Source organism: Thalassophryne amazonica, chromosome 10, assembly GCF_902500255.1.
Source record: "Thalassophryne amazonica chromosome 10, fThaAma1.1, whole genome shotgun sequence".
NCBI lineage: Eukaryota > Metazoa > Chordata > Actinopteri > Batrachoidiformes > Batrachoididae > Thalassophryne > Thalassophryne amazonica.
The window spans coordinates 29832007-29845637 of NC_047112.1; the positions used below are offsets into that span (position 1 = coordinate 29832007).

Sequence of the window (13631 nt, forward strand, 5' to 3'; positions counted from 1 at the left end):
CTGAACTATATCCACCCACTGCCAGTGGACCAATAGCTGAGGTATCAAGGCAACGGGAGAAACTGCTAAATAATACGGCAGTGCCATATATTTGTTTTCATCCCGATCTCTCCCCCGGGTGGCTTCAATAACAACAATGCCCCACACAGCTTTCTCTCTAATTGACTAAAAGCCTTGCATGCTTTATAGGGTTTCTGTCACCATGTTTTCATTTCTCATAAAAAATGCTTTTCTTTCTAAACGTGGCTTGAATACTTTGTAGTACTGCCCAAAACAGGATTTGCAAACATTAAATAACGTGGAGCCGTCCAAAGTGTCGTTTGCATCCCTCTAAGGACCCGCTCTCCTTTTTCCAATAAGCTCTGTCACGGAAACACACTGAGGCGGGGGGACGTGGCAGTATAGTCACAGGGAGGTGTGATGGGAATGTGAAATTAGGATGCCATTTTGAATCTGCCTGAGAACAACACTCTGATTTGAATCGTGGGAAGTGAGTTACCGTAAGGAGACAGTTAGTTACCGCTGCACATGTTCCACGACAGCATGAATGACACCTCTCATAACAAACTGTTTGACTTCAGCTATAATAGATGCTCGATCAGTTGTGGGTTGGCTCACAATAAGTACCTCTGAAGCTGAGTTCACTGTCACTGAGTCCTGCATCGTCGGCTGAGCTTTCCTTCTCCACCTTAGTTCCTCCCCGGCTGCGTTTGACACTTTTATAAAACTGAGTCCAGCGGTGCCGACCAGCATCTTTCTTCAGGCGCTTTTCCTTTGCTCGCCGGTTCTGGAACCACACCTGACAGTAGTAGAGCCAGTGGAATTTATTTGTACGAAGAAGGGAAACGGTATCATCAGTTCCTCTTTTGAACTGCTGTATAAGAATTTGCTCAAGAATATATTAAATCATCAGATGCAAAACAATAAATTCAAAGCTGGACTTGTTATTGTAAAGAATGAAAGGCATCAGAGAGCTGATGCATATGGACAAACTCAACCTGAGATTGGTGAAAAGGTGGAAATATGACCCTTTTATAATCTAGCTGTGGTGCCATGCGTTACTCTGTCCACCACCCTAGGGAACCATCTTTGGTCCTGGATGGGCAACTACCCAGGCAGACAACCAGTCTATCCCAGCTCTTAAAAGTAGAGCCCGACCGATATATCGGCCGGCCGATAATATTGGCCGATATACACACTTTTCAAAGTACTCACTATCGGCCACAATTTTGCTCATAGAATGCCGATAATTTCTCATAAACAGAACAGTTACTGAAATAATGTTTGTGTTGGCAATGTAAAATGTCCTTGCACCTTTTGCCCAGTAGATGGAACTCTGACTCCATTCAACTGAGAGCTGCTTACACCCCTGCTTAAATGTGTTCATCACCAGCCCCTGTAGTTCGCCGTCACACTGCACTGATCAGCTGACAAAAGCATACAAGTAAGTTTATAAGGATCTACATCCTTATCCTGAACCTATATCTAAGTTACAGCAACAAGAGGTACAAGATCAGATGTATTTCACAACTCTTTTTAAGGATATGTATTTGCTAATTTCACAAAGGTTTAATTCTTGATTGAATTTTTTGAACTTGAAAATTCTTCTGTTATAAAGTTAATCAATATGAGGACAAAGCTTCAGCTTTTAGCTCATATCTTTTTTGTTAAGGGTCCAAAAAAGAACATTTTATTCATTTAAAAAAATAATATCGGCTGATTTATCGGCAAATCAGCCGATTTATCGATTATCGGCATTTTTTTTCATCCAAATATCGTTATCAGCATCGGCCTCAAAAAATCCATATCGGTCGGGCTCTACTTAAAAGTCACAATCTACCTGCTACAGTCAGGTGAAAAGTGGGTGTGTCCTTGTTATTTTCAAGTTCCTGAGGTCCACAACAGAGAAACACACCACATGGCTAAAATGTTTAAGCTGATGTTCCCTTGCAAGTGATATTCCTCATCTGAATCTCCCTTTTCCATTAATCTTTCCTGCCATACTTTAGATGGTAGGTCAAAAATAAATATGAAAGTTAAAAAAGAAAGTGTCAAGATGATTTAAAGGATGACAGAAACTGAGCTCCAATAAACTGACGTTCAGTTGAAGGCTGGACTTTGACTACATCATCTGTAATATATGTGAAGATTTCAGGTTTTCCTCAGCCAGATGTGGGAACTCAACATTTGTGATATTGTTTCATTTTGGCAAATATGGTTTGGTTAAAAAGGCTCAAATCAATGACGTCATTGTTAGCAACTTTGGACTGAGTGAGGAACGTGATTAAGAAGAGAGAAAAGTCCTACCTGCACGACTCTCATGTCCAGTCCAGTTTCCGAGGAAAGCTGCTCTCTGACGTGGCGTGCCGGCTTGGGTGAGTTTTTGTAGGCACTTTTGAGAGTCTCTAGCTGCTTGGCGGTGATGGTGGTCCTCGGCCGCTTTGTCCCCGCCTCTGAATCATCTGAAAGCACCGTCAAAAGTATGACTGAGTTCTTCTAACCTTGGCCACGCGGCTTTATCAGGCAGTGGACTCAGCCTTGTACAGAGTCTATGTGTGTGAAATGAAGTGGATGATCATGCATGGAAGTGCATTATTGTCCTTGTGCATGTGTCCCTCGCAGCACAGAACATAAATCTATATGCAGTCTGAGTGACACAGGAACAGAGTTACAGGGGCACCACCATGTAAGAGCTTCACTACATTTTACATAATAAATCAGAAAAAAAGAGAATAAACACACAGTCACATCTGTTGTGTCAAACCCGGTACCAATGTACAGCAGGATGGACAGAGACAATACTCATACAGTGTCTTGTCCAAAGAATCAAACACTGGTTTACATATTTGTAGTCCATCTCATTTCCCACTGATTCACTTGCACTGCTATGGCATTAATGATGGATGCAGGTGCATACAATTTAGAAAATCTTTCAACACTACGACTGCTGCTACTAATGATAATATTAATAATAATAAGTAACGTGTTGACTGTGGGGATCCACAGGCTCTAGATTGGGTAGTGATTATAAAGTACGTAGCTGACATTTTTAAAGGGTGGTAATAAATTGTGCAAAGTTTCTATAATGACTTGAAATTGCATGTGAGTCAAGAATGATTTAGACCTTAGACCTCAATAGTTTTTGAAGAAGAATTCAGCTCTTTTATTTCTTGCTAATTATGTATTTTTTAATGTTAATTTACTGTCCTAATGTATTTATAACTTGTTGAGGTCTTGTTATCATATACACACTGTTATTATCATCATTATAATAATTATCATTATTACTGTTATTAATTATTATCATTATTGTTATTTAACATATTTACAACTTACACTGAATTTACTAAATAAAACCACGCACGCACACACGCCCTCTTGCTTTTAATATATAGATGATTTACCAACCCCTGCTGAATAGGTGTGTGAGTCCAGAATGTAAATATCAATGTCCAGTGTTCAGTATTGTTAACTAATATATGTTGCTTCTCTAAAAATATTAAACCTATTAATGTTTGGTTTTGGCGCCATTTATCCTTGACGCAACACACAGACATGCATGCACTCACGCACAGCTTTTTGTTCCTCAGGGGTCCGTTCTTGGCCCCACCTTATACACCATCGATATGCTCCCCCCTGGGTCCACATCATCGGCAAGCATGGAATTTCCTTCCAATGCTTTGCCAATGATACTCAACTCTACCTGCGAACCAATCCCACATTCCCAACAACTGTTCTGTCTACACTTAGAGCTTGCCTGAAGGAGATAAAGGCATGGATGACAAGAAATTTCCTACAGCTAAACAGCACCAAAACAGAAGCCATCCTTGTTGGCACACCACATCAGTGCCACTCTTCCCCCATTACAGCTATCTCATTTTCAGGCCACTCCATCTCCTTCTCCTCCTGTGTAACAAATCTCAGGGTCAGGTTTGACCCCACCTTCTCCTTTGATCATCATATCCACCACCTCTGTAAAATCTCATTTTTTCACCTTAGAAACATTTCAAAGCTCCACCCCTCCCTCTCCTTCAGTGATGCTGAAAGGCTGGTCTGCGCCTTTGTCTCCTCCAGGCTAGACTATTGTAATGCCCAGTCCAGCACAGGATTGATTACAAAATCTGCCTGCTGACCTTCCAGTGCCTCCATGGCCACATCCCGGACTACCTGACAGAGCTCTTCACTCCACACACCATCACCCGACACCTCCGGTCCACTGACTCAAATTGCCTCTGCCAACCTCGGACCAAGCTCCGCACCATGGGCGACAGATCTTTTCAGGCAGCTGCCCCACAACTCTGGAACACCCTGCCCCAATGTCTGAGAGCACCACAGTCTGTGGAGTCTTTTAAAAAGCAGCTTAAAACATTTTTTTATTTAGAAAGGCTTTTAATGTGTAATTTTAATGTGTTTCTGTTCATTTTTATGCTGTAGCACTTAGAGATTTTATTGTAAATGTAAAGTGCGTTATAAATAAAATTTATTATTATTATTATTTTAATCTGGTAAACAGAGATGGTGGCAGAAGACATTAAAAGCAATATGCATTTCACTCATGGTACCAACATGACACTTAACTCACTCATGGTAGCAGCAACATAATAGTTATCTAAACTGACTCAACCAATTGAACTACAAAAACACAACAAATCAATATCACTAACAACACTGTTAAACTAACATCAACCACAACTAGAAGCACTTGGAGAGTGCAATCCTCCACCAAGGCCATAGGGTCACTGACGTCACATGGAATACCCTTTGGCAAAGAGACTTATTCCACATCGTTTCACGCATCTACCCTCATGTTTCAGATTCAGTGGTTAACCCTCTGGGGTCTGAGGGCATTTTTTGGACAGTTCACTTGCCTGGCATAAATGTTTTATTATTGCTGTTAACAGCTCTCCCTGCATCCCACAATCAAGTTTTATGTCTCTTTTTTTTCAGGACAACCTGTACTTTCAAAATATATATGCTATAGTTGTGTTTTATAAGTCTAATACAGGTTTACAATCAGAAATAAGAAAGGAAAAAGTAAAGCGGGAAATAATTTTCCACACACATTTATTCAAAACACACAGCAAACTATAATAAACTAGTAACACATCACTCCTAAAAACAATCTTTGGTGTGTCATGTGAGGTGAATCTGCCCTACGATTAGATTTTGGAAAACCATGTGACGGTGAACCAATTCCGATTGGACACTCTCATTGCTCACGTCATCACACAGTTTCTATGAGGAGTACAAAGATGGTGGACGGTGGCTCAAAAGTCCGCGGAGTTAACTTTTCAGCAAAAAAAAAAAAAAGTAAGTTTCTATCTCATATCATTAAAAGGTTATTTATAATTTAGTAAAGCTTGGTCTCAGCCGTCGTATACAACGGTGTCGGCCCCAGAGGGTTAAATCCTTAGATCTTCAGCAAATGTATTTATAAAGAGAAACTGCATGAAATACATAAGTTTTTTTATTTTCTAATAAGTTTATTCAATGAGGAGAAACAAATGCTAAATTGTTGTGTCGTAACTTAATTTTTGTTCAGCCTTTGTAACTCGTCTTCATGAAGTTAGATGCAAAAATGTTGAAATTGGCCCTATCCTGCAATGATAAAGAATCCTTAAAAAAATTACTGGATCCAGATCATGTTCCGGATCATTACCAAAATTTAATGACTTCTAAGTTAGGCCAAGATTCACCCCTGGTAAAAAAAACTTCATTGAACTATGTTAAGGATTTTTTGAGTAATCCTGCTAACAATCCAACCAACCAACAAACAAACAGACGCTGCCGAAAACATAACCTCCTTGGCGGAGGTAATAACAGCATTAAAACCTCAAAACCCCAAACTCCCATGGTGAATTGCAGCACAACGTCCATTGTTTAACGATTAGCTAAAATTGCTAATTTCTCAAAATATATTTGTCCTATCAACTTTTTGTTTTCACAGTGTTCATTCTTGACCCAAAATACATAAGCATACCAAACAACAAATGTCAGCTCTCCCCGGTTTCACTGTGATTGAGCCATACACACACACACACACACACACACACACACACACACACACACACACACACACACACACACACACACACACACACACACACACACACACACACACACACACACACAGAGGCCACTTGGCTATTAGAATATAACTAATAATAATATAATACAATGTAGCTCTCTAAAATCATTTGCAAAATGCTCTTAAGGACAGCTTAAATTAACATCTGAAGTACAAATAAAATGTGCAGACCAGGAAATCTAAATTTCACAGTCTTACTGGTTTTGGTACAACAGACTACATAACAGAAATGTTTGTACTTATTTAAACTAGATTATTTATTGCTTAATATTTAGGATCCACATATCATTGTGGCAATCCCTCAGTGGTGAGGAAAATTGTGTCTTGGTCAATTCCCAGATGGGATATTGACATCTGGGGTCGATCTTAAGATGGTTTGTTTAATGTGGGAATGTCATTGCTCGCCAACAAACACATGGGCCTTGACAGATCCTTAATCTGGTCTGATGGCTGGGAAATCCCAGACGATTGGGGTTTGAGGACGTGCTGCAGCCTTCAGCCACCTTCACAGCCACTGAGGTTACAAACCATCGCATACTCCACCTGATCTGATGGTGAGGGTAAGAACTGTGATTTAAATAAATGAATAAATAATTTAATGTATTAAAAAAAGCAGTTCTAAAAATGGAAGGATTAATTTAAAAAAAATTATTGTGTAATCCAATCAAAACTTAAATAAGCAAGACTTAAGATAAGATGACATTTTATGTATAATGGACATATATTTGGGATGGAATTAAAATGTATTTTGTGCTCATCAATTCTGCTATTATTATTTAAAAGGTTTTTAAAAATGTATATTTTGTTGTTTTCTTTCATATTACTGGCATTTACTCCTCTTCCTCCTCATCCTACTACTACTACTACTACTACTACTACTACTACTACTATTATTATTATTTCAATTAGAAATTGTGTCAGTATTATTAGAATTATTGTTGTTTTAAGCAAGGATGGCTGTTTAGCAGACATTTGTAGAGAAGGCAGCTGAGCAGATAAGGAGCTGGCTTGCCAACATGTATGCCTGGATTTGATTCCTGCTCATAGCACCTGTTTGTGCCTTTGGACAAGACACTTATCTACATTGTCTCAGTCCACCCAGCTGTAAAACTAACACTAACACTGTTGATTTTACTGTGTACCATCCTCAGCTGGGGAAGTAACCTGCATCAGACTGACATCCCATTCAGGGGGAGTCATAAACTGTTGTCCACTTGATGCTACATAATTGAGATTTACGCACCGGCACCAGCAGCCTATATAGGTCTGTTTATGAAATTCTCAATTGTGGAATTATGATGCAAATGCATCACGAATCAATATTCAAAGTGACATAGTGAAACTTTGATTCAGCTTTACATCTCTTGGGTAATTTTTTTCTTTAATTTTTCATAGAAAACATGCTAAAGCCTGGACTGTGACTCTTACATAATTTAAATTTGCATCTGCTGGGGTGTACCAACCATTCTGTTTGGCTGTCTCATAATCCACTTTGCACACCAGCCTCCCATCTTCCATGAGGTAAAACTCGTCCCCGGTGGCCAGCTGTCGGCTGCACATGATGCAGGCAAAGCAGTGTAGGTGATACACAAAGTCCTGCGCCTTCCTCACAACCTGTGTAGGAGGGATCCCCTGTTGGCATGATGCACATTTTGTTCCAAAACGCCTGAAGGAGGAAAATCAGAGAGCAAAGAAACCTGAAGAAAGCAGCCATTAAATTGTTTCATTCAAAGCACCAGCAGGGCTGGCTGCTGTTCTATTTTTATCCATTTTATAGTGATGGAGATAGTGACATTAAAATTTCACTTGCTAGACAAGCTATTTCTTCAACTGCAGCCAGGAATGATGACACAGTATTTGTGTTAATAGAATCTCCAGTTGTTGCAGAGAGAAAGCGCAGCACTGGAAGGCATTTTTTAACGATAGACCCGTCGTCAGCCTGATGGATGGACGGGATCAATGCACCATGTGTGCATGTTTGCATGCTTATGTGTTTGCAGATGAAGTACTGAGAGTTGTAGAGGAGGAAGAGGCGGCAAAAAAGAGGAGGAAGAAGATGGAAAAGTGGAAAGGAAGAGAAGGAGGAGGAGGAGAGGGGTGTACAATAAACATTCTCTGAGGAGAAGCAATAAAACACTGACTCAGGAGAGGCTTTAAATCATGCAGCTAACCCATGGAAATAAATAAAAATAAAAAGGTGAAAAGCTTCCACATCACAACAGCATGTGTGTGTGTGTGTGTGTGTGTGTGTGTGTGTGTGTGTGTGTGTGTGTGTGTGTGTGTGTGTGTGTGTGTGTGTGTGTGTGTGTGTGTGTGTGTTCTCTCCATTCCATTCTCTGCTCAGGAAACAACCCCCTGGTGTCCCCCCGGACCAGCTAACGCAGTTAGTTTTCAGTCAGACTTGGAGCTCTTTAGGTCTCGTTCATGCTTTGAGCATTAAAATCTTTCAAACAGGATTTAGTAAAAAGCCCGGATCTGATGATCCTGCTTTGGATTAAAGTCAACTCAGTTTCCTTCTGTAATACCTCAGAAATCAAATCAAAGAAAGAAAGAAAGAAAAAAAGAAAGAAAGAAAGAAAAGCAGGTTGTGTGGCATAGTACTTTAGGAATTCTGTTTTTCACTTTCACAATACCAGCAAAACCTAACAACTTCAAAATACAAATTTTACAAACGATGAAATCAAATAAATCCACTCATCATATATGGAAATTGGAATATACGTATTAACAAATGACCACTGAGCAGCAGCTGGGGACAGATTGCTGTCTCACACACACACACACACACACACACACACACACACACACACACACACACACACACACACACACACACACACACACACACACACACACACACACACACACACACACACACACACACACACACACACACACACACACACACACTATGCCCATCTAGCTGATTATCAATCCCACCATGCATTGGTCAAGAGGCAGGGGACACCCTGGACACATCGTCAGATTTAAATATTGTATATTTGATTCACATGGTCAGAATATTTTCTTATTTATCTCAATTAGATACAGATAACAATTACGTCAGTTGGACACGTTCTGATCATGAACAACCAATGTACATATATAAATCATGTAAATCCAAAATACTTTTTCAGTGTATGTTTAATAATCTGCAATACCTGTGGAAATATTCAGTATTCTCATGTTTCTGCATAAATGTCATTTAATTTTTAATTACTATGTCAGTAAAAGATAGAATTTAAAATTTCCACAGGTTAATTTAACAAATCCTAGCTAATTAATTAAAGACAAAATAATTAAATGTGTCTATTTTCTTCAAAAAGTAACCAACCTTATAACAACTGATTATTTTGTGGGTTTACAGCCTAATGTGATTCCACAATGACAACAAATGCAGTAACTATCCAAGAATAATTAGTTGATCAGCACATGAGACAGCTCAACCAAATAATTCCATTTTAAAGATAAAATGTCAAAACGCAGTATATTCATTTTGTTTAGTCTTTAATGCTGATAACCTGTTTTTGCACAATAGTTGATATTATCTTTATCAGCAGCATTGCTTTTTATCATGCCTGTGATTTTTGCACAGTACTCATTCACACTCTAACACATTGTGAATTATTAAAAAAGTATGCGGAAGCAGATCTTCATCATTGCTAAAGTAATTACAGATTAAAACATAAGACGTTATTGTTAACTAGTAAATTTCAAGTGTATCTTTCTGTTAGTTGCCATATGAAGAGGAATTATTCAGGCTTTTTTCCATCTGAATGAATTACTTCATTCAATCTGAAATGATAGTGGTAGTTATTATTATTATTATTATTATTATTATTATTATTACCTTGGCTCAATAATTTGCAAGTTTATTTGTACAAAAATGTTAACAGTGGGTCATCCAGTCAGGTTTATGGAGAAAATGAATGTGCAAATATATCTTGTGTCATTGAAAGAATGAATGAAAGAAAGAAACAAAGAAGAAGCAGAGACTGACTTGAAGAAATCCTCCTTGCAGTAAACGCTTCCTGCCCTGGAGAAACATTTGTCCGCCAGTGGTGTGTGACAGTCAGCACACTTCAGGCACTTGGAGTGCCAGTGTCTGTCCAGCACTTTGAGGATGAACTTGTCCAGGATGTGCTGACTGCAGCCGGCACACTGAGGGATCTCTGCAGAGGACAGGAGAGGAAAACATTCAGCACCAAGACCCCAAAACGCTCAAAGGAACACACCTGAGCTTCATTTATCCAGAATGCAAGGATACCAGACTCAGAAAGCTTTAGAATTTGCTTTTTATTTCCTCAAAACAGGCAAATTTCTTAATTTTTAAAAATGGAATGTAAAGAATTTGTATTTATTTTGCTCTGCTTATGTATTTGAGTTTATAAAACCTAAATAATCACTGACTTTTTTGAACCACCATTCTAATGCAGTTTATTTGCATCCTCTTTGGTTTAAAAAGTAAAAATAAAACAAGGATCACGATTTCTAGTAGTGCAATGACTGTGATTTAATGAGAAGTTCGACCTTACTGTCAGAAACAGTTTTGTTTTTTTAAGCCTCCCTGAGTGGGACGGTCAGTGGAGCTGTCCGAGGTGCTGAACGCGGAGCTCCAGCACTTTTCTGCACCACCTTATTGATTTTTCTTAATTAAGTTGACCAGTTGTGTTCTGCCGAAGCTTGATCATGTCTCTGAATGTTTTTACGAGCAAAAGTGGAAGCGTTAGTCCTGCTGCGTGCTGCACATCAAAACTCAATTCTATTGTTGTTACTGCGGAAAACACAAAGAGAACTAACAGAGGAAACAAACGATAATTACCTTTAAATTTCCTGATATAAAGTCTCTGGCAGCATTAAATTAGGAATTCAAATTAAGTGTATGAATAAATGCAAATGTTCTTTTGAAACAACATATGTTAATATGCTTTATGGGAGGATTGATTGTAAACATTACAGTTGTATTCTGTGAGAAATTACAGAAATGAAATAATATTTGTGCGAACGCGTGTTCCACGAGCCAAACGCGTTTTGAAAGGGTTGTTTGTTTTTTATATTTTATTTCGGTTCAAACGAGGAAAGCTGTTATCCCAAAAAATAATCCTAATATAATCGTCTAATCCTAATATGAAATGCAGCGCGTGCACAACAAAGAGCGCACGTTCTACAGCTTTCGAGGACTCGTATATATATATATATATATATATATATATATATATATATAGTCGCTTTTATCTTAAATCAGAAGCAAAAAAGAAAACATCACAAAATACACCAAATAGTGACAATAAAAATAAATAAATAAATAAATAAATAAAAACACGTTTTCATCACCAAAAACTATATCACATTAATCGATCACGTTGTTTGGTGTGGAGTTTAAAAAAATATAATATAGAAAAATTACAGAAAATACTCAAATAGCAAATCTGGATTTAGTCGAAACCTAAAGACAAATATAAAGGAATGGATGGGCATTCCTGCACACGTTTACACTGGCTTTGTTTCGTTTCAGTTATAAGCGAATCTGCAGATTATTATTATTAAACATCAAGAATTAATTCAAAATGTAATCATCGGTGCACGTGTGAAGCTGTGCATGAAAACGAGAACGCATGTGGAGGTAAGCAGCAGTGCTGAAAGAAAAGCGGAGACAGAAACTGCTTTCATCTTTTTCGCATATGAAGCCACGAACTGTGTGGGACAAAGTGCAGCTGAGTTTGCATTGGAAGTAAAGTCTGGCACACTCCTCTATTTTCAGCTGTCAGAGGATTTATGTTCATTAGCCTGAAGTAAACACTTTATATTCCCGACTAATAGTCTGCAGGTTGAGGTTTTGTGCCCTGAGTCAGCAGGGAGCAAAAGATAAATGTTCCCTTTTCTTTTGGAATCCAAGATTAAGTGCAAAATGAACAGAAGCACAGAGGATGGACTGAACACCACAAACTTTATCCACTCTGTCAGTCTTTAAAATGATAGATAGATAGATAGATAGATAGATAGATAGATAGATAGATAGATAGATAGATAGATAGATAGATAGATAGATAGATAGATAGATAGATAGATAGATAGATAGATAGATAGATAGATAGATAGATAGATAGATAGATAGATAGATAGATAGATAGATAGATAGATAGATAGATAGATAGATAGATAGATAGAAACATAAAACAGTATATTTTGTATTTTAATGAAGTTTAAACATATTGACCCGAAAAAAAAAACACATTTTTTATAATTTTGTGTGGCTTTTTGTTGTCAGTTATAGTAAACGGGCGACACTTTTGTCTTTTTATTTTGATTCTTGCATATTTCAGTGCTGAAAATGAATGGGCATCTTTTTGTTCCCGTTTTGTTGTTAATTATTTCTCTTTTTCCGACACATTTGCACGTTTTAGGCCACTTGTGATTAATGAGCAAAACTATATTTTGTATAAATGAAGGTTTCTTTTGTTTTTTGGTGCATTTACGGATTATTTTAATGCTCAGAACCAAACGATTTTCGCTGCTTTCCGTGCGCTTTATTCGTTTTGGAACACGTGTGTCCGTCCTTGTGCACATGTGGTGTTTTGCTCAGAGGTGAGTGAGTCAGTGTGTTTGATGGGTGATGACAACTGCGTCTGATCTCTTGACCACGCGGGCTCGTTTACAAATTAACAGATGTCTGAAAAAGATCATCATCCTGACAGAACACGAGGAACAAAATCAAAAATTCAGGCCAGAACCTGAGTGCGACATTTAGGCTTTAAATAAACGGATGAGCAAACTGCGCCGTGCTGCAGCCTTTTTTTTTTCCTTTGCACAAGTGCATGCGTACTGTCTAAACGTCTTTCTGCGTATGGAACGTTGGCCTGTACGTGACACGTCTCCTGTCCTCGTCCCCAGCCCCGTGCGTGCGGTGTCTGCGGCACAGGTCACTCTTCACGCGTAACGGGAGGTGCATTGGTGGACTTACGTTGCAGTGGCACTCCGAGGATCTCCGGTAAACTCTTTACGGCACTCTCCGTCGGTAGAACCGCCGCACTTTGCATCATCGTGATCCAAACGCACGCGCATACACCCGCAACACGGTGGGCGCACTCCCCCGTCCTGCCTCCTGGAGAAAAATGGTGATGATGATGCTGAAGATGGTCGTGGCTTCGATAGAGGCCTTTCTCCGCGCGCTCTTTCCCGTGATGCCGGTAAATCCCTCCCGGGATACTGTCCGTGGCGTGCAGAGCTGTTTTGGAGTGGATCAGACAGACTGCCTGGTCCATTCAGCGCTGCAGGGGTGGCGGGGTCTGACGTCACCGCGGCAGAGGCTCACACGGGGGCCAATAGGAGCGCAGGAAGAGGAGGCCCCCCGAGGCGGAAAGCATCCTCCATAGGTGTAGGATCGGCGGAGGAGAAAGGAGAGAAGGAGAGGAGTGTAAAAATGTCTCCAGAGAGGCGGGACTTGGTCTTGTGGAGAACATAAATAGCTCACTGCAGTGGCTCCCGGAGGGGCTCCGGGCCAGCAGGAGATCCCAGCCGGGCTGGGGAGAGGAGCAACAGTTAC

The 13631-nt window shown here is 39.4% G+C and overlaps 1 protein-coding gene across 2 annotated transcripts in view; it reads right to left on the bottom strand.

Moving 5' to 3' along the window:
• lhx4 (LIM homeobox 4) overlaps positions 1 to 13273 on the bottom strand; it is a 37252-nt gene extending 23979 nt beyond the window's left edge. The window contains exons 1-5 of one of the 2 annotated variants that reach the window (XR_004563013.1): positions 13050 to 13258; positions 10089 to 10260; positions 7552 to 7754; positions 2308 to 2462; positions 628 to 799 (exon numbers count right to left, since the gene is read on the bottom strand). Coding sequence is in view for 1 of the 2 variants with exons in the window: in XM_034179680.1 (XP_034035571.1) it covers positions 628 to 799; positions 2308 to 2462; positions 7552 to 7754; positions 10089 to 10260; positions 13050 to 13128 (781 nt within the window). In the remaining variant the exon portion in view is untranslated. Of the gene's footprint in view, positions 1 to 627; positions 800 to 2307; positions 2463 to 7551; positions 7755 to 10088; positions 10261 to 13049 lie in introns of both variants that reach the window. The other variant, XM_034179680.1, reaches the window with a different exon arrangement.
• Positions 13274 to 13631: the final 358 nt, after the last annotated feature.